General features: G+C 45.5%; 1 protein-coding gene across 1 annotated transcript in view; it reads left to right on the plus strand.

The window, feature by feature from the left end:
* LOC132888311 (reelin-like) overlaps positions 1-23,612 on the plus strand; it is a 1,389,809-nt gene that overhangs the window by 279,363 nt on the left and 1,086,834 nt on the right. Inside the window, 1 exon segment of the mRNA XM_060924376.1 lies at positions 9,141-9,211. Coding sequence (XP_060780359.1) covers positions 9,141-9,211 — 71 coding nt within the window.

The raw sequence follows: 23,612 nt of genomic DNA on the forward strand, positions 1-23,612 counted from the left end.
GGCCATTCATCTGGACCACCTCATCACAAATAGACCCTCTCTGCAACCTACCACTACCCTGTCTCCTGCCACTAGCACACCCACTCCTATGGTGGTTTTTCATGCTCAGCTAAAACAATCAGAGAGAGAGAGAGAGAGAGAGAAGACAGTGACAAGGTTGGGGCTTCTACTGTGGTGAGTCCAGCCATCTCATCACTTAATGTCCTGTCCATCCATCTTGGGGTGCTCCGGCTCATCCAGTCAATAGTCCACCCAGCCCGGTGAGTTCCATATTTAGTCGTAAAGCACAATCCTTCAAATTACCTGTACTCTTGAAGCTGCCAGACTCGACCTATATCCTCTCTGAAGTTGTAGACTCGGGCAGAGGGGAACTTCATTGACTGTTCAATCATCCAGAGATTCAGCCTCCCCACAGACACCTTGCAAAGCCCGCTTAACATAAGGACCATCGATGGGGGTCCCATTGAGGACAAACTAATCTCTACCTGTACAACCCCTCTACAGATTCAGGTGGGAGCTCTCCATCCTGAACTCATTTCTCTATTTGTCACCCAAACTGCTCATCATGACATCATCCTAGGTTACCCCTGAATTCAACTCCATGACCCGTTAATCTCTTGGCAAAATAAAGACATTCTTCAATGGTCAGTGGCATGTTTTCAAAACTGTCTTCATCGTCCTAAACTAATGAGTGGAAAATGGCCTTTAACACCACCACCGGCCATTTTGAGTACCTAGTAATGTCTTATGGCCTTTCTTCAGCACCAAGCATCTTCCAGTGTCTGATTAACAATGTCTTAAGGGATATGCTGGGGAAATTTGTGATGGCTTACATTGATGACATATTAATCCCCTCCTTAGATGAAGACAGTCACCACAAGCATGTCAGGTCTGTACTCTCCAGCTTACTTGAAAACCATCTCTATATCAAGGCAGAGAAATGCGAATTTCATGTCCGCCAGATCTCATTCCTTGGGTACATTATCAGTTCTGAAGGGGTAAGCATGGACCAGTCTAAGGTCTCCACAGTCACATCTTGGTCCACTCCCACATCCATGAAAGAGTTGTAACATTTCCTGAGTTTTGCAAACTTTTATCGGCACTTAATTCAAGGCTTCAAGACCATCACCGCTCCTCTAACATCACTGTTAAAGAATGGGCCATGTTGCTTCCAGTGGAACCCAGCAGCTGAAGAAGCCTTCAATCAGCTCAAGGCAGCATTCACTTCTGCTCCCATACTACAACATCCAGACCCTACTAAACCATTTGTGGTGGAGGTAGATGCACCTGAAAGAGGAATAGGAGGGGTGCTTTCACAGTGATTCAGGGTGAGGCCCAAGTTGCACCCAGTAGCTTTCTTTTCAAAGAAGCTTACACCCACCGAGAGGAATTGTGACATTGGCAGTCGAGAACTCTTGGCTATCAAGCTGGCCTTGGAGCAGGGGAGATATCAGCTGGAGGGTGCTGCACACCCATTTATGATTCTAATGGATCGCAAGAACTTAGAATACCTAAAGACCACTGTGGCAGCGGGGGCATGGTCAAGCGGCGGTCTGTGAATGGAGGGCGGAGTCAGGGAAGGTAAGTGGTAGAATCACTGCACCTGATGGGAATTAACCTGTGTTTGTGTGTCTTCCCCATGTGACCATGCCCTATAAGAGGAGAGGGACAGCAGAGAAAGGGAGCTCTCCCCAACCTGAACACTGGTGTGCGTGCGTGTGTGGCTGGGAGAGTGAATGTTGAATGCTGAAAAGTGAGAAATTAAAAAGAGTTTTATAAGAACTCAGTTCTGACCTGCGGTGCTTGTGCTCCACCCACCTGCTCAGATTTTACAGTGGTGCCGAAACCCAGGATTCGGAGTGCAGAAGAGAACAGCCCCATGGAGTCCTCCCCCTTCAAAGACCTGGTCCATGCCCTCGCCATGGCCCAACAGAGCCAGCACCAGGCGCTGATCGCCTTCCGGAAGGAGCAGGAACAATGGTTCGAAGCCCTGGTGCTGGCGCAGCAGGAAGATCGCCAGGCATTCCAGCACCTGCTTGCGTCGGCGGGGTCCACCACCACCACCACCGCAGACCCTCCCCACCTCACCCTAACAAAGATCGGTCCGCATGATGACCCCGAGGCCTTCCTCGCTTTCTTTGAGCAGGCAGCAGAGGCGTGGGGTTGGCCGGTAGAACAGCGCGCAGTGCGCCTCCTCCCCCTGCTAACAGGTGAGGCGCAGCTGGCGCCAACAGCCAGCTGGTCTATGCGGACCTCCGCAGGGCCATCCTCCAATGTGTTGGTCGCACCCCGGAACAGCAACGGCAATGCTTCCGCGCGCTGCGCCTAGAGGAGGTCAGCTGGCCGGCCGTTTGCATTTGGCCAGCAACTCCGGGACGCCTGCCGGCAGTGGCTGAGGGCCGACAACTGCGACGCCGAGGGATTCATCGACCTGGTGGCGCTGGAACAATTCATCACCCGACTTCCAGAAGGAACAGTGGAGTGGGTCCATTGCCATCGCCCGGCGTTGCTGGATCAGGCGATCGAGCTGGCGGAGGACCATATGGCGGCCGTTCCAATGGCAGGACAGCATGTCTCCTCTTCTCCCCTCTCTTCTCTCGATCCCTCTCCCTCTGCTCCCCGTCCTCGCCCCATTCCCCCACCGTGGAGGCGGGGGCCGGCTCCACCCCGCCCACAGTGCCCTACCATCTCCTACTTCCTTGTCTGTGTCTTCTCCCCCTCAGGTGTGTGATGTCTGGAACCCCGGTACAGAGGGAGAGCCTGGGCCGGTATGCTGGTGCTGCGGGGAACCGGGGCACCTCCAGCATCAGTGCTCACCGATGGAGGTGGGTGCGGTGGTCCGGATCCCCAATGCGCCAGGGACTGCCCTCGATCGGGCCGGAGTGTATTGTATACCAGTGAGTATCCAAGGGGATACGTATCAGGCTTTGGTGGACTCCGGCTGTAATCAGACCTCAATCCATCAAAGCCTGGTGCAAGACGAGGCACAATCGATGAAGGTGTTGTGTGTGCATGGGGATGTTCACAACTACCCTTTAGTGTCGGTCCACATTCTATTTTGAGGGGAAAAATTTAGAGTAAAGGTGGCGGTTAATCCTTGCCTTACCCACTCGATAATTCTGGAGACTGATTGGCTGGGTTTTAGGGAATTAATGGCACATTTAGTGAAGAGTGGGGCCTGCCATAGTTTAGCAAGGGGAGGTCCCGGAGTGGCATTGGCAGGAGCGGCTGTCACAGAGCCATCTACGTCATCACCACATCAGAGTGAGGAGCAGCCTGCTCCTCCTCCCTCTCTCGGGGATTCCCTTGCGGATTTCCCGTTAGAGCAATCGCGAGACGAGACTCTGCGGCATGCATTTGACCAAGTGAGAGTAATCGATGGTCAAACTCTCCAGCCAAACGCCACACTGTCCTTCCCCTATTTTTCCATTATTAAGGATAGATTATACCAAGTGACGCAGGACACTCAGACTAAGGAACCAATAACACAGCATTTAATCCCAAAGAGCTGCCGGGAATTCATATTCCAGGTGGCTCACTTTAATCCCATGGCCGGACACTTGGGGCAGAATAAGACACTAGCCCGAATAATGGCCCGGTTCTATTGGCCAGGGATTCGTGGCGATGTCTGTAGGTGGTGTATGGCATGTCGCGAATGCCAGTTAGTAAATCCTGCAGCCATTCCAAAAGCGCCTTCGCGCCCTCTGCCATTAATCGAGACCCCGTTCGAAAGAATTGGGATGGATCACGTCGAGTCATTAGATTGGTCAGCACGAGGATATCACTTTATTTTAGTTCTAGTGGACTATGCAACGCAATATCCGGAAGCAGTGCCTCTTCGCAATATCTCAGCGCCTCTTCGCAATATCTCAGCACATAGTATTGCAGAAGTGCTCTTCTGCATCATCTCCCGAGTCGGAATCCCCAAAGAGATTCTGACTGATCAAGGCACTACGTTTATGTCACTGGGAATTAAGCCTATCCGCACCAGGGTTTATCACCCACAAACAGATGACTTAGTCGAATGGTTTAATCGCACCCTCAAAAGTATAATTAGAAAATTTGTAAGCGAAGATGCATGTAAGTGGGATAAATGGCTCGAACCCTTGTTATTCGCAGTGCGAGAGGTCCTGCGAGCCTCCACAGGGTTCTCCCCGTTTGAATTATTATGCGGGCGTAAACCGTGTGGCATTTTGGATGTGCTACGTGAAAATTGGGAGGAGGAACCTTCAACCAGTAAAAACGAAATTCAATACGTTATCAACCTGCGTGCCAAACTCCACACACTCATGCACCTAACCCAAGATAATTTGCGGCAGGCCCAAGAACGTCAAGTCCGTCTGTACAACGGGCACGCGCCTTAGGGAGTTCATACCGGGAGATAAGGTACTTCTGTTGTTACCCACGTCAAGCTCCAAATTGATCGCCAGGTGGCAAGGACCCTTTGAAGTTGCACAGCGAGTCGGGGATGTCGACTATGAGGTTGAGGCGAATGGACAGGGGTGGGGCGTTACAGATTTACCACCTCAATCTGCTACAACGTTGGAACGAGGAGGTCCCCGTGGCATTGGTGTCGGTGGTTCTGGAGAAGGTGGAGCTGGGGCCGGATGTTCAAAAAGGAAAATTGACATCGCCCACCACTCCGGTCCCCTGTGGAGACCACCTCTCCCCGATCCAGCTTCTAGAGGTCGCCCAGTTGCAGACAGAATTTTCTGACGTGTTCTTGCCCCTGCCTGGCTGCACCCACCTCATAGAACACCACACTGAGATGCCCCTGGGGGTAGGGGTAGTAGTGCGCAGCCGCCCTTACCAATTGCCCAAACACAAGAAAAGGTGGTTCGGGAAGAACTTGAGGCCATGCTCGAAATGGGCATCGTCGAGGAGTCCCACAGTGACTGGAGCAGACCGGTGGTCTTGGTTCCCATGGCCGACGGGTCGGTTCGGTTCTGTGTGGACTATAGAAAAGTCAACGCGGTGTCTAAATTTGACGCGTACCCAATGCCTCATATTGACGAGTTGCTCGATCGACTAAGCACGGCTCATTTTTATTCGACACTGGATTTGAAAAAGGGATATTGGCAGATCCCCTTGACTCCTCTATCCCAAGAGAAAACGACCTTTTCCACACCATTTGGCTTACACCAGTTGATCACACTTCCTTTTGGGCCGTTTGGGGTGCCTGCTACATTCCAGCGGCTTATGGACAGGGTCCTCCGCCCCCACACCATCTACATGGCTGCCTACTTAGATGATATCATTATTTAAAGTAATGACTGGCCGCAGCACCTAGAACACCTAAGGGCCGTCCTTAGGTCGCTGAGGCAAGCAGGTCTCACAGCCAACCCAAAGAAGTGTGCGATTGGGCGAGTGGAAGTACGGTATCTGGGTTTCCACTTGGGCAATGGGCAGGTGCGTCCCCTGATTTTTCTCTCCCCTTTATTTTGCAGATGGATGCATCGGACAGAGGGCTGGGGCAGTTCTGTCCCAGGAGGTGGAGGAACGTCCCGTGCTGTACATCAGCCGGAAGCTGTCGGTGCACGAGGGCAGGTCCAGCATGATAGAAAAGGAATGCCTCGTCATCAAGTGGGCGGTCCTTGCCCTCTGCTACTACCTGCTGGGGCACCCTTTCACCCTCTGTTCAGACCATGCACCCCTGCAATGGCTCCACCGCATGAAGGATACCAATGCGCGGATCACCCTTTGGTATCTGGCACTCCAGCCGTTTAAGTTCGAGGTGGTCCACAGGCCAGGGGCGCAGGTGGTCATGGCGGATTTCCTCTCCTGTCAAGGGGGGGGGAGTCGGCTACAGGCCGGATGGCTCCCTGGCCTGAGTTGGGTGGAGGGGTATGTGGCAGCGGGGGCGTGGTCAAGTGACGGTCTGTGAATGGAGGACAGAGTCAGGGAAGGTAAGTGGTAGAATCACTGCACCTGATGGGAATTAACCTGTGTTTGTGTGTCTTCCCCAGTGACCACGCCCTATAAGAGGAGAGGGAGAACAGAGAAAGGGTCCTCCAACCCAAACACTGGTGTGCGTGCGTGTGTGGCTGGGAGAGTGAATGTTGAACACTGAAAAGTGAGAAAATAAAGAGTTTTATAAGAACTCAGTTCTGGCCTGCCGTGCTTCTGTGCTCCACCCACCTGCTCAGATTTTACAACCACCAAACGACTCAACCCACAACAAGTCAGGTGGGCCCTGTTTTTCACTCACTTTCAGTTCACGATATCATATCATCCCAGCACCAGGAATACCAAAGTAGATGCGCTCTCTCGAATCCACAACTCTTCACCCCACACCTCTGAAACGACTCCTATCTTATCACCAGAATGCTTTGTGCAAGCCATCACCTGGGACTTAGACAAGGAGATCCAACAGTCACAACCACCAACTCCTCCTGTGAACTGTCCATCCACACTTCTGCACATCCTACCCATTACTAATGAAGATTCATTACCTGGGCACATGCATCCCCCGCCACTGGTCATCCCAGCAGTCAATGCACATACCAACTGATAAAGAACAAGTACTGGCGGGAAAACATGATTTTGGATATCAATCACTTTGTCTCCTCATGCTCAGCCTGTGCCCAAGCCAAAGTACCACATGCTCCACCTGCCGGGAAATTATGTCCTCTCCTGGTACCTCAGAGACCCTGGTCACACATCGCCATCAACTTCATCACAGACCTACCACCATCCTAAGGTAACACAGTCATTATGATAATCATAGACAGGTTCTCTAAAGCAATCACACTTACTCCGTTATCAGGACTACCCAATGCATTCCAAACTGCTGAACTAATCTTTACCCATGTCTTCCATTATTTTGGTATACCTGAGGACATAGTGAGTGACTGGGGTCCCCAATTCGTTTCCAGACTATGGTCCAGTTTCATGGAAAGACGAAGAGTTTTAGTAAGCTTCACATCTGGTTACCACCCTCAATCCAACAGCCAGGTAGAATGTGCCAATCAGGAGGTGGGATGTTTTCTATAGATCTTTTGCATGTGAAACCAGGGGGAATGGGCACAATTCCTCCCATGGGCGGAGTATGAACAAAATTCACTCAAACATTCCGCCACACAGTTGACCCCATTCCAGTGCATACTCAGCGATCAACACCCCCTATTCCCATGGGACAACACACTCACCCAGGTACTGGCAACTGACTCCTGGTTCACGTGTAGCCAGCAGGTATGGGAAGAGGTACACCAAAGGTTAGAACTAGTAAACTCAAAGTATAAACAATATACAGGTAAATACAGAAGTAAAAATCTGGAGTACTCTCCAGGAGATCAGGTATGGGTCTCCATGAGGGATCTAAGGGAGCCCAACTCATGCAAAAAACTGCAAGCCCTGTACATCGGCCCATACAAAGTTCTACACATTTCAAGCACAGTGAGATTCATCCTCTGCATTTAACCCATCTGAAGCAGTGAACACATGCGCGTGCGCACACACCCAGAGCAGTGGGTAGCCATACTACAGCACCTGGGGAGCAGTCAGGGGTTAGGTACCTTGCTCAAGGGCACTTCAGCCCAAGGCCTCCCCATGTTAACCTAACTGCATGTCTTTGGACTGTGAGCTAAACCGGAGCACCCAAAGGAAACCCACACAGACATGGGGAGAACATGCAAACGCCACACAGAAAGGCCTCCACTGGGCTCGAACCCAGAACCTTTTTGCTGTGAGGCAACACTGCTAACCACTACACCACCGTGCTGCCCAGTTGATAAACATGACACTTCTGACACCTACTGTGCTATTATTAGTAAGCTGCATGTCTCTATATGAGCCAGCTGTACAGCAACCAAGCTTCCTTTGTGTTTATTTTTTTTCTTTCTTTAGTTTATTACTATTGTCACATCTATGTGTGTTCAGGATTGGCTTGCCTCAAACTGTTACTCGTGTCCATGCATGCAGTGCGCACCGCAAGAACTTATTACATGCACCTGTCCCTGATCAGAGCACAATCATAGCATGCACATATAAGGACCCCAAGAGAACCAAGACTGTGTGAATTATACATTGTGTACCCTGTGGCTCCATTTACTAAGCCTTTGATTCTTTGTGGGAATTCTGGCTCTCAACTCTGTTTTGTTTATTTTGACACTAATTTGTATTTGCTCTGACGTCCCGTTTGTGCCTCATATGGTCCATACCTGTTTTCATGACTCTGTTTTTGCCTAATGTTTTTGTGTTATGTGCATGCCTGTAAATAAACACCTTCCTGCGATTACATCTGTCTGTAACCCATTCCTGCTAACAATGCTGGAGCATGGGCTAAAGCTCAGAAACGAGTCCATTGTGGTGTTTTTTTTTTTTTTGGATGAGCATGCTGTTTACTGTTTTTAGTTATTTAAGCAGCTTATATTTTTATAAAGGTATCAGGATTTAGATTTTCAATTCACTCCAAAAAGGCCCTTATAGTCAACGTGTGTAAAATCTGTGAATGGTGCACACTTGCTACTTTTTGCTAGAACAAGTCAAATAAGCTATCCCAAAATGTCAACACAGAAATGAGGAGCAAAACGATATGGTAGTGTTGTTTAAATCATTGGTGGAATACTACCAGTGGACTGATAATGTGGAGCCTTTTAAAATGAAATATAGCTTCTGAGAGCCACTCGTGGCGAGTTAGTTTCCCAAAAAATCTTGTATATGATCCTCTGTGGTTTCAAAATAAAGCCTTCCATTATCCATAACTACTTATCCTGTGCAGGGTTGTGGGCAAGCTGGAGCCTATCCCAGCTGACTATGGGCAAGAGGCAGGGTACACCCTGGATAAGTTGCCAGATCATTGCAGAGCTGACACATGGAGACAAACAACCATTCATGCTCACATGCACACCTATGGTCAATTTAGAGCCACCAATTAACCTAACCTGCATGTCTTTGGACTGTGGGGGAAACCGGAGCATCCGGGGGAAACCCACGCAGACAAAGGGAGAACATGCAAACTCCACACAGAAAGGCCCCTGTCAGCCACTGGGCTCGAACCCAGACCTTTCTTGCTGTGAGGCGACAGTGCTAACCACTACACCACCGTGCCACCCATTTAAAAATAAAGGGCTTTTAAAAGTAAAAGTAATAATGATCTCTCTCTCTCTCTCTCTCTCTCTCTCTCTCTCTCTCTCTCACAGGGCTACAGCTATGCATCATGGACAGATCATTTTTAAGGACACTCTGGTCAAGCAGCTGTGTGAGGAGGAAGGTGAGGATGCTTTCATTTGTATTAGTCCTGGGAGAATGAAAAGTGTGAGGTGAAAGGGGTCCTTGGTGCATTAAGTTGTGGTCGAGGGGAATTGTTGAAGAAATTGTTGAATCCTAGCTGTGTTTAAATTTTATAAAGGGAAAAATACATAATATTTGTGAAGTGAACACATAGAATCAAGTTTGTCAAGTACATTCTCACATACAACAACTCTGCTTTGGTGGTTGGTGCATGAACAGTTATGATAAAATAATTTAGTCAGAGACAAATGTAGTAATATAAAGTGTCTTGCAAAATTATTCTTCCTCCTCAGTGTTTGTCCTGTTTTGTTATAAGCTGGAATTCAAATTGATTTCAGGGGTTAGCACCATCTGAATTACACAACATGCACTTTTTTTTAAAAATTGTGACAAATAATAATTAAGATAAAAAAAATAATGGAATAGATGCACACACACAAAGTCGATACTTTGTAGAAACACCTTTTGCTGCATTTACAGCTGCAAGTCTCTTTGGGTACATCTCTATTAGCTTGGCACATCTATCCACTGGGATTTTTGTCCATTCATCAAGGCAAAATTGCTCCAGCTCCTTCAAATTAGATGGGTTGCATTGATGTACAGCAATCTTCAAGTTATGCCACACATTTCCAACTGGATTGGAGGTCTGGGCTTTGACTAGGCCATTCCAAGACATTTAAATGTTTCCCTTTAAACCACTCCAGTATAGTTTTATCACTATGTTTAGGGTAGTTGTTCTGCTGGAATGTGAACCTTCATCCCAGTCTCAAACTTCTGGCAGACTCAAACAGGTTCTCCTCCAGAATTGCCCTGTATTTAGTGCCATCCATCATTCCTTCAATCCTGACCAGCTTTTCTGTTCCTGCAGATGAAAAACATCCCCACAGCATGATGCTGCCACTACCATGCTTCACTGTAGGAATGGTGTTCTCAGGGTGGGTTTGTGCCACACATGGCGTTTCCCATGATGGCCAAAAAGTTGAATTTTAGTCTCATCTGACCAGAGAATCTTCTTCCATGTGTTTGGGGAGTCTGCCACATGCTGTTGGGCAAACTCCAGACATGTTTTCTTACTTTTTTTTTCTTTAAGCAATGGCTTTTTTTTCTGGCTACTCATCCATAATGCCCTGCTCTGTGGAGTGTATGGCTTAAAGTGGTCCTATGGATAGATACTCCCACTGTGGGTCATCACAGCTCCTTCAGTGTTATCCTTGGTGTCTTTGTTGCAACTCTGATTAATGCTCTCCTTGCTCAGTCTGAGAGTTTTGGTGGGCAGACTTCTCTTGTCAGGTTTGTAGTGGTGCCATATTTGTTCCGTTTTGCTATAATGGATTTAATGGTGCTCTGTGGGATATTCAAAGTTTGGGATTTTTTTTTTAATAACCCAACCCTGACCTATACTTCTCCACAACTTTGTCTCTGACCTGTTTGGAGTTCTCCTTGGTTCTCAAGTTGCTTGCTTAGTAGTGTTGCAGAGTCAGAGTCCTTCCAGAACAGGTTGATTTATACAGACATGTGACAAATCATGTGACACTTTGATGGCACACAGGTGGATCATAATCAACTAATGATGTGATTTATGAAGTGAATTGGCTGGACCAGCTCTTATTTAGGGGTTTCATACAAAAGGGGGTGAATACCTATGCATATATCCAGATTTTTTTTTTTTTTTCATTTTAATTATCATTTGTGTTGCAGTTAAACAATTTGCACCTTTAAAGTGGTAGGCCTGTTGTGAAACTCAACTGGTGCTAAACAACCCCTCCCCCCCAAAAAAAAATCCATTTTAATTCAATCTTGTAATGTGACAAAACAGGACAAACACCAAGGGAGGGGGTGAATACTTTTGCAAGACACTGCAAAAAGAATACAAATATGTAGAAATCTGAAATATACAATTGTAAAAAGAGTATGTGCATGGATTATTTGAAAGTCCAAGCTGTACAGTATGTCCCAGAATATGTCACAGGATTAAGAAGGATGAAGAAAAGATTAGATTAAATGCAGTCCAGTTTAGAATTATTGGTATCATTCATTAACAATTATGTGCTGGCAATGATTTTCTCATATCTGGCTGTTTATTAAAATGAGCAAAATAAACATTTGAAATATATGAATAACATGCATTTCAAACATTTGCTTCAAATATATAAATGCTTCCTAACTCACACAATTTTTTGCAAAATTGGTTTAGAGGTGTGCATTGTGACTGTGATTCAACAAGACCCAAACAAATTGTACTATTATTATTATTATTATTATTATTAACTTTTCTGATGGTGGTTGGTCAGATTTGAAACTGGCGTAACAAAGACCATGTTCATTATCATGAGAGTTTATATACTGCTTGTGCCATGCTGGGTAATCCACTCACTGCTTTTATTCATTCATAATCAGTAGCTTCATTATCCTGGCCAGAACAGTAGTTTAAATTACTAATTTATTTTTATTTTGTAAATATAACCAACAAAGATTGTCTGTCAGAAAATATTTCTGGCAGGTGTGGGATTAATCACAGCTGCTGGATTGTTTGAGATTGAATTCTGATTGTAACCCCCCACTCCCCACCAAAAAAAAAAAAAAAAACCCTCCCCACTCATTTACAATTTGGCAAACCGTACCTGAAGAGAAAATCACACTGAGCCTCTCCCTTCAACCAGCATGCAGGAAATGGGGAACTATAAAACTCCTTCCCAAATTCTTGCCCTACAATATCTAAAAAGTTTGGGGCAAATTTGCCCTAAATTGCAGAATATTTCAAATTACTCTATTCCTAGATTTATAGGAATAGTCTGAACTGCCCTGGTCAGACTGCAAATTTTCACACCACAAGGTTTCAATGGGGTTCAAATTCAGTGGCTAAAATGGCCTTGTTCTGACAATTTCTCTCTTGATTTGGATGTTTAGGGTCATCAAATGCACTTTTATCCTCTGAGTAGAGGCAACCTTATTTTGTGCTGAAACATCCATTTATTTAATACGTCATCTGTCTTCAAAAGTTATCCTGCACCACTAGCTGCAAAACAGTCCTAAAACATTAATAAGCTACAGCTATTTGCAGACTGCTGACAATTTGAAGGAAAAACGTGGCTTTGTTGTGTGCAATGAGGATATTTTGTAGTCAAGGTTTGGGACCACTTGTCCTGTTTGAGACAAGCGTTACTGCAAATACAGAGAGATTCTGACTGATCCCTATTATTCTGTGCTGAAATATTTCTATCCTTATGGGAGTGGTCACTTTCAAGATGAGAATGTCCCCATCTACAGAGCATGAGGACTGACTGTAAGGTTTAATCAATGTGAAAATGATTCCTAGGTTTGAACCCAGTGGACTACCGAAGGGAAATTTTGGCCCACTATCATCACCAAAACAGGAGTTTCACCATTCAAAAATTTTAGAAGAACAGTGTTCCAGAACTGGCAGATTCAACGCTGTGGTGCACTGGAGCTTTTCTGGTGTCGTGAGGTATCCCAACATCATTGGTGATTGCCAGATCAAAAAAGTGGAAAATTGCACGCACTGTCCATTTCCGACTGCGAGTGGCCATCCTGTAGAAGCTTAGCATCCTGTCAGCCAAGTCCATGCCACCCATATTAGTGTTGTATTCAGCAAATGCCTGTGGCCTTGACACCTGGACAAACCTTTTGCCTTTCTTAGACCATCTCCTGCATGTGTCCTCCGGCTCGATGCCATAGGCAGTTGATGCCATGGCCACTGGCTTGTTATCTATCCACTTTAAGACGGCGACTTCAGGAGGACTTCGTCTGACCACCATCTCCGATGCCCCTCTTCCTTTCTTTGTGAAGGGCCTGTCCACCATGATGTTGCAATCATTTGGAACTCTGTTCGTCATGAGAGTTCCAGTACCAGTCAACCCTTTTGCATTCAGGATTTCCAGGAGGTTCACGCTTGTAAAGAACCTGTCAAAGAAGAGGTGCGTTCCTTGGGGAACAGATTCTGCCAAGTGAAGGACAGCTTGTTCTCCAATGCCCTGTCCTTCTGTGACTCTAAAGGTGGTTTTGCCTTGGTAGACCACAAAGTCTAAGATCAGACCATTTGGTGTTGCCAAGACAAACACCTTCAATCCAGTAGGGTATGGTTTGCCTGGTACATACTGGCGAACTGGGCAGCGACCCGTAAATGGAACCATTCACACTCACACCTACGGTCAATTTAGAGTCACCAGTTAACCTAACCTGCATGTCTTTGGACTGTGGGGGAAACCAGAGCACCCGGAGGAAACCCACGCGGACACGGGGAGAACATGCAAACTCCACACAGAAAGGCCCTCGCCGGCCATGGGGCTCGAACCCGGACCTTCTTGCTGTGAGGCGACAGCGCTAACCACTACACCACCGTGCCGCCCAAGTGAAAAATCTCATCTCATCTCATCTCATTATCTCTAGCCACTTTATCCTGTCCTACAGGGTCGCAGGCAAGCTGGAGCCTATCCCAGCTGACTATGGGCGAAAGGCTGGGTACACCCTGGACAAGTCGCCAGGTCATCGCAGGACCAAGTGAAAAATGTTTTCTGTAAATTGTAATGTATTTGTATGAAAATATAAAGTCAATGTGTACATTGTAGTCTTGCTCCATAGTGGACGACGGCTGGACGAAGATGAGGAGCATCCGGCATCTTCTTGCTCCTCTGCCTGTACTTGCCCTGCTTCACCTTCATCCTCAGAGCTGTCTGAATCCTCTGCCTCTGCTTCACCTTCAAACACCCCACCTTGCTCTTCCTCATCAGTTAACTCAATATCTGAGTTTCCCTCAACAATTTGCAGTAAAATCTTCTCTGCCTCTGATAGTGACTCCCTGCCTTCTGATTTGCAAAAAATACAGAACAAAATAGAAAAAGCAACTACAAATGTCCACTATGGAGGACATTTCTTAAAAGGGGAAAATATTGTGGTAAAACATGTTACATTAACTCATAAATTTATTTAATGTGTTCTTAAGAGGTTCATGTAAAACATAACACCAATATTTGAAGACAACATTTGTTAAGTTTAAAGTATTATGCACACACTTTTCCTTTGACCGTAAAATGCCTTTGTGGTGAGGGAAGCCATTTTCTTTGCAGAGGAAAAGGAAGTTCCCAAAACCCCACCCCTACAAATGAGGTATCATTTAAAAGTTCTAAATGTCCTCTTTAAGGCACGGTAGGAGTTAGCTCAGTACTATGTAAGGGGTGGGAGATATTCAGGTTTACAAATGTCCTCCAGAGAGAACAAATTTGAACTGCTGGGAGTCAGGAGGATATATTATAGCTTTTTTTTTGTCCTTAAATCCTAGATTTTAAATGTGGTTTCAGAGTTTTGGACCTCACAGTGTGTGTATATATAAAAGTTTCTGAAACATTAGATGTACCATGGTACACTGTAAAGGCCATCATCAAGAAGTGGAGAAAATGAGACACCACCAAGACATCACTGTCCCGGCCCTGCCCTTCATTTCAGCACAAATTATTTCACAAATCCTCAAGCTATCAAAAACTTTTAATGGAGAAATTCCTGAGTTTAATCCATTAATCTGTCTATTAGCATGTTAGATACTCTCATCCTAAACACACGGAGGTTGAAGTGGAGCTTCAAGGTCTGGGAGTGGATGAACTTATTACGGTGTTTTGAGATGGGTTAGTTGTGGTCATAAATGCTGAACTCAGAGCCACTCTGTAAATTGGTGCTGATGATGGCAGCGGTGCTGGGTTGCAGCTTGGTGGCCATTGGCACGATGGTGGGCAGTGCAGCCGTGGTGCAGGGGTGCCTTCCTGGGCAGCCCTGGTCATCAGAGAGCTGCCCGCCTTCAGAGAAGTGGTGGCAGCTCAGCCGCTAGGGCACAGAGCCAGAGGAGAGCAGCGGCAGATACCTAAGGCCTGATTTTTACTCGGCGCCTGCATGCAGAGAGAATCCAGGCAGAGAGCAAAGCCTCCCTTTGCTCTCAAAACAAAAGAGAATCCCACCCAAAGAAAAGATGGTCTTAATAAGATGGTGGAGACATAGTCCTTGAACAGTTGGCCAAGTTATTTACTCTGTCTCGAAAAAACACCAGACAGCTGGAACAATGCACTGATAATTCTCATCCACAAAAAAGAAGATATAAGGATGTGAAAAACTACAGATCAAATCAGCTTGCTCTCAAACACCTACAAATTATTCACCAAAGTCCTCACTAATTGACTCACCAGAACATGAGATTTCAATCAGCAAAGAGAACAAACTGGTTTTAGAATTGGATTTTCTACAACAGACCATCTCGGCACTTTCAACCAGTTACTCAAAAAAAAAAAAAAAAGACTGTGAATACAGTCATTGTGTTGCTTTTGTAGATTATCCACAGGCCTTTGACAGTATTGAAATTTTGGCAGTGATAATAGCCCTCCAACAACAGGGTGTTCGCCACAAATGCACCAAACTCAGAGATGTATAACAAGGGCACTGCAATCATTCACCTCCATAAAGACAGCGATGAATTCCAAATCAATAGAGGAGTCCAGCAGGGAGATAATATATCTCCCAAACTCTTCAGTGCTGCTTTAGAGGAGGTCCTTCATAAAATTAATTGGGAGAGTAAAGGGATAAACATAGATGGTGAAAGGCTAAACCATCTGTGATTTGCTGATGACCTTATCCTAATCACAAATGATGGACACAAGCTAGAAGAAATGGTTAATGACCTTAACATAGAGAGTAATAATGTTGGTCTGAAGATAAACATGAAAAAGACAAAAGTAATCAATTCTGTAAGGAACAGAAAATTAAGATGGAAACCATTGAAATTGAGAAAGTAGACCACTATATTTACTGAGGACAGCAAATTATAAATGGATCGTGATCAAATGGATGAGGTCAAAAGAAGGACAAGAGCTAGTTGGAGTGCATTTGGCAACCTAATAATATCATGAGGAGTAGCATGCCCATCTGTCTCAAGAGAAAAGTTATTAATCGATGTGTTCTACCTGCAATGACTTATGGATCTGAAACCTGGACTTTAGCAAAGAAAGTGAAACAGAAAATTAAAACTACACAGCACAGTATGGAGCATACCATGCTTGGAATATCTAAGCGTGATGAGAAGACACTCCAGTGGATCAGAAACCAGACCCGAGTAGCAGACATCATGCACACAATCAAATAAAAGAAATGGAGATGGGCTGGCCACTTTGCAAGAACATCTGATAATAGGTATACTAAACATATCACAGAATGGAGACCTTGGTTTGGCTCAAGACAACTGGGAAGGCAGAAGCGGAGATACAGTGATGAGCACAAAGTTCACTAGTAACATGTGGATTGCATCACTACAAAATGGACATCTTTGGCACCAACTTGGGGAGGCCTTCACCCTGCAGTGGGCTGATCATGACTGATTTTTTTTTATGATGATCAGGATGATGACCTGTTTGTGCCTCACTTGACCACTAAATTTTTTTTTTTTAATTTATTCTGCCATTTGCCTCACAATTTGGATTTGTCTGTTAGTCTGTCTCAGTAAACTCTTTCAACTTTTACATCCATCTGTCACCTGCATTTCTGACAAGTATCAAACAGAGGTTAAAAGCATGCAAGATGTATATAAGACCATGTGGTGGTCTCAGTTTTGCTCTGTAGCAATCAGCATTGTGAAAACTAATGTCAGCTCTACACATCAAGTACCTGGGGGTCTACATCTCTAGCAACTTGAAGTAGACCACGAACACAGCCAGCGTGGTCAAGAAGGCCCACCAACGGCTCTACTTTTTGAGGAGGCTAAGGCAGGCTGGACTGAGCCTTGCGGTCCTGGGAGCCTTCTACAGGTGTGTGGTGGAGAGCATACTGACCTCCTCCATCACCTCCTGGTATGGAAATTGCTCAGCTGTGGACAGGAAGGCTCTGCAGAGGGTGGTGCGCACAGCACAGATGATCACCCGTTGCAGCCTGCCATCCATAGAAGACATCTACAACAGCCGGTGCAGGAGCAGAATGGCCCGCATCATGGGTGACTCCACCCACCCAGCACACAGACTATTCAACCTCCTCCCCTCAGGAAAAAGACTCTGCAGCATCAGGGCCAAAACATCAAGGCTCCAGCGCAGCTTCTTCCCAGAAGCTGTGAGACTAATGAACACTAAGCCTAAGCTCTGATGCTGCCCCCCACTCCCCTCATTTTGCATTTTTGCACATATTGAAGTTTTTACTGTTCACCTGAACACTTTTTAATCACGGTTGCACTATTTTTCTATTCTATTTTTATATTTATTTTTAATTTTAATTCTTCTATTTATATATGCTGCTGGCCCTGAGACACAAATTTCGTTTACATGTGAAACATGCAAATGACAACAAAGAACCTTGATATAGCGATAACATGTTTGAAAGCCCAGTGGGAAATCATATGATAGTAATTTTTACTTTGAATGTCCTACAAGGAAAAAGTGGTGTTTTTTTAATGAATGAATGAATTTATTTTTTTTAAATACAGTAAGCACCAAAACCGTAAAGTACATAACAGCAGTTGAGGTGCTTCATGAAAAATTTAAGTTCTCATCTCAACATCTGGAAAGGGAAACTACATAAGACTGCTGTTCACTGATTACAGTTCAGCCTACAGCACTATAGTCCCCCTCAGGCTGTTTCATGAACTCAGGGAACTGGGCCTGTGCTCCTCACTCTACTTTTGGGTTCTGGACTTTTTAACCAATCAGATGCACATGGTGAAAATGGGTGTCTTCACCTCCAACACCCTCCCTCTCAAAACTGGAGCTCCACAAGGCTGTTTTTGAAGCCCTCTGCTGTAGAGACTGTAGTGCCTGAAGGCCCTGATGAGCTCTGTGTCCATGATGTGCTATGCAGGGATCCATGAGCACTCCTCCAGGCCATACCCTTTCCAGGTGACAAGGTACTGGGCCATTTAACTGGCAATAATTCCTGGTCTCCAAAATCATAATTACGCTCCACAGAAATGAGGTGATGTGGAAAGAAGGCACGGGGTGCAGTTTCTATTTGGAGCTGAACTGTTGGAAATAACTGCCCCTACACCTATTTTTGAGGCATCCAACTCTACTCCAAAGGGGAGTTGCAGGACTGGGGCTTTGGATAGGCACACTTGAGCACCTTGAATGTCTTCTGGGCTTTTGAGACCAGGCAGACCTCAGGTGGTACGTGTAGGCTGCCACACTTCATCTCCCCTCACCCTCAACACTGGCTCCCCCCAAGGATGCGTTCTGAGCCCTTTGCTGTACTCCCTGTACACTCATGACTGTATGGCCACCTCAGACTCCAACACCATCATTAAGTTTGCTGATGATACAGCTGTGGTGGGCCTCATCTCCAATAACGATGAGTCTGCCTACCAGACCGAGATTAAATACCTTGCGGACTGGAGTGAGGAGAACAACCTCACACTCAACATCAGCAAAACGAAGGAGCTGATAGTGGACTTCAGCAGGAAGCAGCAGAGGGACCTCAACCCATCTGCGTCAATGGGGCCCAGGTAGAGAGAGTGGACAATTTCAAATACCTGGGTGTCTACATCTCACAGGATCTCTCTTGGTCCCGTCACACCCAACACCCTGGTTAAGAAAGGCCGCCAGCACCTCTACTTCCTAAGGAGACTGAAGGACTTTAAACTCCCACTCAGGGCACTAAGGAACTTTTACTCCTGCACTATTGAGAGTGTCCTGATGGGAAGCACCACTAGGAGAGATCAGCTGGCTCTCAGGAGGGTGGTTCGCTCTGCTGAGAGGACCATCAGGACCACCCTCCCTAACCTGCAGGACATTTATTCCAACCGCTGCAGGGACAGAGCCAGAAAGATTGCCAGCAACCCCAGCCACCCAAATAATAAACTGTTCTCCCTGCTGCTCTCAGGGAGACGCTACCGACAGCTGAAGGCCAACACTGAGAGGATGAGGAGGAGCTTCTTCCCTCAGGCCATCAGACTGTTGAACTCTTCATAATAACAATGTACACTACTATGCACTACTGCACTTTGGACTTTAGGGACTCGTAACCACACAATCATTACATCTCTTCCATGTTTCCACTCATTAATGTAGTTTTAGAGATTTTTCCCACTATTTCTATTGTTTTTAATTTATCTTATTTTATCTATATATTTTTATACCCTCAACAACCTAAGGTACATAAGAATTTCACTGTAATTACTTGTAATTATATGTGACAAATAAAACTTGAACTTGAGCTCCACTGAAAGCACCCTGTGGACTTCTTTGTAAGAGTGTTTAGTTAGTGTGGCCACTGCCCTAAAATTCTGGATGAAGCACCAAAAGACTTTAGTAAAGCCCAGAAAGTATTCCACAAGATGAAGAGATGTTGGATGTGGCCAGTCCATGATTGCCTTGATCTTGCTGCCCATGCTTTGACAGCCCTTGGATATCACAACTCCCAGGAAGAAGACTGACTGAGCATATGAAAAAGAAGCAGCCTTTATTTGTCAAACATACACTCAAGCACAATGAAACTCCTCCTCTGAATTTAACCCATCTAAAACAGTGAACAATGAGCACACACATATCCAAAGCAGTGGGCAGCTATGCTACAGTGCCTGAGGAACAGTTGGGGGTTAGGTGCCTTGCTCAAGGGCACTTCAGCCCAGCTTCCAGGCCATGGATGCTCATCTCATCTCATCATCTCTAGCCGCTTTATCCTGTTCTACAGGGTCACAGGCAAGCTGGAGCCTATCCCAGCTGACTACGGGCGAAAGGCGGGGCACACCCTGGACAAGTCGCCAGGTCATCACAGGGCTGACACATAGACACAGACAACCATTCACACTCACATTCACACCTACAGTCAATTTAGTGTCACCAGTTAACCTAACCTGCATGTCTTTGGACTGTGGTGCACCCGGAGGAAACCCACACAGACATGGAGAGAACATGCAAACTCCACACAGAAAGGCCTCTGTCAGCCACTGAGCTTGAATCCAGAACTTTCTTGCTGTGAGGCAACAGTGCTAACCACGAACCACTGTACTGCCCCATGTTAGATTGTGAAGTAAATTTTCTGTTTCCTTTCAATAAAGATTGCAGGTAGGCACAGTTAATGAGGGAGAAAGACAGATTTTATTAAAGAAGTTTTATACATGTACACTGTTGTTGGCCAAGAGACACACTGCCCCAGACACAGTCTATCTGAATGCAAAAATACTTTCACTCACACTGTGGTTTCTGACAACAAAAAGGTCTTTCTCAAAACATTTAATCCATAACACAGACAAGGATGTTACTGTGGGCACACACCATTTTTCTCCATCAGGCAGAGGATTACGCATATTCTGAATGTTAAGAAGCCCTTAACCATTCTTCACTCCCCCCTTTTTGATTAATTAAGTAATTAATAATCAAAAACAACAGAATGAGTGTTTGGTTGGTTACACACACACACACACACACGTGTGTGTGTGTGTGTGTGTACATATACACACACTTTTTTCTTTTTTCTGTGTTTGTCTAGTTTGACGTTTGAGTGTTTTGTCTGCCAGTTGTGGTGTAGCTCGGGACCCAGTTTTGGGCGTTGGTTCCCTCCAGGCCTTGGTTCGCTGTGGGTGATGCCTGTGCTCCCAGCTATGGACTGCAGCGAGCTCATTGCTCATTTTAACATCATGGTTGTCCAGTGCTCTGTGCTTTAGTGTTTGGCGTGATGTTCCGAGCGATGTTGCTCAGTGGCATCGCGGCTGCTATGCAGGCGGTTTGGGACATACCAGCACTCTGTGTGGCGGTGCTTCTGTGTTCGCTTTGTGGATCCATGGCGTGGTGTTCCGAGCGACATTGCTGGTGGTGTCACGGCGGCTATGCGACTTGTTTTCGTGCGCCTTTTGGTGGGACTTTGGCTGCTACACCACTGGAATGACATCCTGACCTCTATTTGGTGGACTTTTTTTTTTGCCTATAATTATAAAGCGACCTTGGGTTTTGAGAAAGGCACTATATAAATTGAACCTATTATTATATAAGGCCACACCAATTTAATTAGTTGGTTCTCAGATTTTTTCAGGAAAAATATGAACCGAGCGAGCGAAATAAAAATAAAATTTAAAAAAATGCTCTGATGGCAAAATTAGCAGTGGAAATAGAGGGCTTTCATAATAAAGAAACAAAACAAAGACAATACATTATTGTTACACATTTCATATGGATCTTTTAATGGCTTATCTTATTTCCACCCATATGCATTAAGGATAATTGAAAATAAAAGTCTAAAACAACAGTCTTCATTTTTTTCCTTTTATTTGTGTAAACAAGCCACCAAGGGGAACTCAAACAACTGTGCCTGACAAGTCAGAATGCCATCTCTCTGCACGTCTTTTATCAGGCAAACCAGTAAACAGATAGGCTAAATAAACGATTGAATTACAGTCAATTGAACATCTACAATGCACAGAAAAAAAGATTTGACCAGGAGTAGGCTATTTCTGATGGCTAAATACTTTAAATGATTTTTTGTTTGCCCCTCACATCAATCAATGAAATATATAAATAAAACCCACCTCCACAGAGTTGTTGTCCAAGTTGGCACATCGCAGGGTAACAAGCTCACGGCATCTTGAGTACAACTGTGCAAAGTTTTCCCCCTCTTGAATTTTGACACACCTGTCAAAGATTTTACATTTCTGTTTGCTGAATATCCTAACAATCACAAACGCAGGCTTTGCAGGATTCCCCTCCACAGGCATGTTTCTTCCACAAGTCTCTATCTAAAGTGAAAGGGGTGATTTGATTGGTTTTCGACGTCACGTGACCTCAACCTGCAGTCTTCAGTATTTTGAACCATCAGCCACGATGTTTTTCTGTTGGTGGGAGTTTGATTTCGATTTTTTTTTTTCATTTTGCATTTTCTTCAAGCGGCAATTCCGAGAACCAACTAATCGAATTGGTGTGGCCTAATGTGTGCGTGTGTGTATACACACACACACACATATACATGTGTGTGTGTGCAATTTTTTTTTTGACACGCAATTAATGCTTGCACGTTCTGTGCCCGGCGCGGTGGTGTAGTGGTTAGCCCTGTCGCCTCACAGCAAGAAGGTCCAGGTTCGAGCCCCATGGCCGGCGAGGGCCTTTCTGTGTGGAGTTTGCATGTTCTCCCCGTGGGTTTCCTCCGGGCGCTCCGGTTTACCCCACAGTCCAAAGACATGCAGGTTAGGTTAACTGGTGACTCTAAATTGACTGTAGGTGTGAATGTGAGTGTGAATGGTTGTCTGTCTATGTGTCAGCCCTGTGATGACCTGGTGACTTGTCCAGGGTGTATACCGCCTTTCACCCGTAGTCAGCTGGGATAGGCTCCAGCTTGCCTGCGACCCTGTAGAACAGGATAAAGCAGCTAGAGATAATGAAATGAGATGAGACATTCTGTGCCCCCTCCCCTGTAGTTTAGGAAATCAGGAAGTGACGTAGCACAAGCAAGTGATGTAGCGAGCAGGTCGGCATAAGTCGTGCTAGTCCACTTATGTACAGAATCAAATTATATTGTCACATTCTGACTGATTACATAAAATGTGTGTATTTTCCATATGCTTTTGATGCTCCAGAGGGGAGAAAAGACGACATGTTAAGGTCTGGGGGGGGGGGGGGGGGGGGGTCGGTCTGTCTGTCTGTCAAAGTGCACAGGTGGCACACTGGAGTTGAAGAGTTTGTTTTATTCCAAGAAATTTGTGAGTTATTTTGAAGTGTTGAGAGAGGCAATTTTTTCTCATGAACCTACTGTATATTTACCAGTGCATTATTGCATTTTACTGGAAAACATATTTGAGCTGAGTGGCTTAACAAATGTGTTTATTTAGGTTTTGTATTTTTATTTTTCTTTGCTTAAAAGATAGACACTACTGTTATCCAGAGCCCACATCACAGAATTTTAGTTTATTTTTTCCTCATAGTTTGAGGCTGGAAGTTAAGTACAGAACTAGAGGAAAATACTAGAATGATACAATTATCGACAGTCCATAATTAGACACCTTTTCAGATTTACCAATAAAAAAAAAACTTTGCAAAGGTGAGTTTCAGTTACAACAGTTATTATTGGTTAAATAATCAACTGGAAGACCCCCTCGCCCTTTGATCTTGTCATCTGATGACAGAGCTCATTACCTGAGATGGATTTTTTTTCAACACGATCAGCAAGTTAAGAAAAGCCTGGACATCATCATCGCAGATAAGCACGGTGGAAAGATCATGGACACGTTTTTACTTCTCAAATCCTCTGATGCCCTGTGATGACCTGGCAACTTGTCCAGGGTGTACCCTGCCTTTCGCCCATAGTCAGCTGGGATAGGCTCCAGCTTGCCTGCGAACCTGTAGAACAGGATAAAGCGGCTAGAGATAATGAGATGAGATTCCCTGATATTTCATGATATCCTTGTCAAAACCTATTTTGTTTCTTAC

Source organism: Neoarius graeffei, chromosome 6 (genome assembly GCF_027579695.1).
Source record: "Neoarius graeffei isolate fNeoGra1 chromosome 6, fNeoGra1.pri, whole genome shotgun sequence".
Lineage (NCBI taxonomy): Eukaryota > Metazoa > Chordata > Actinopteri > Siluriformes > Ariidae > Neoarius > Neoarius graeffei.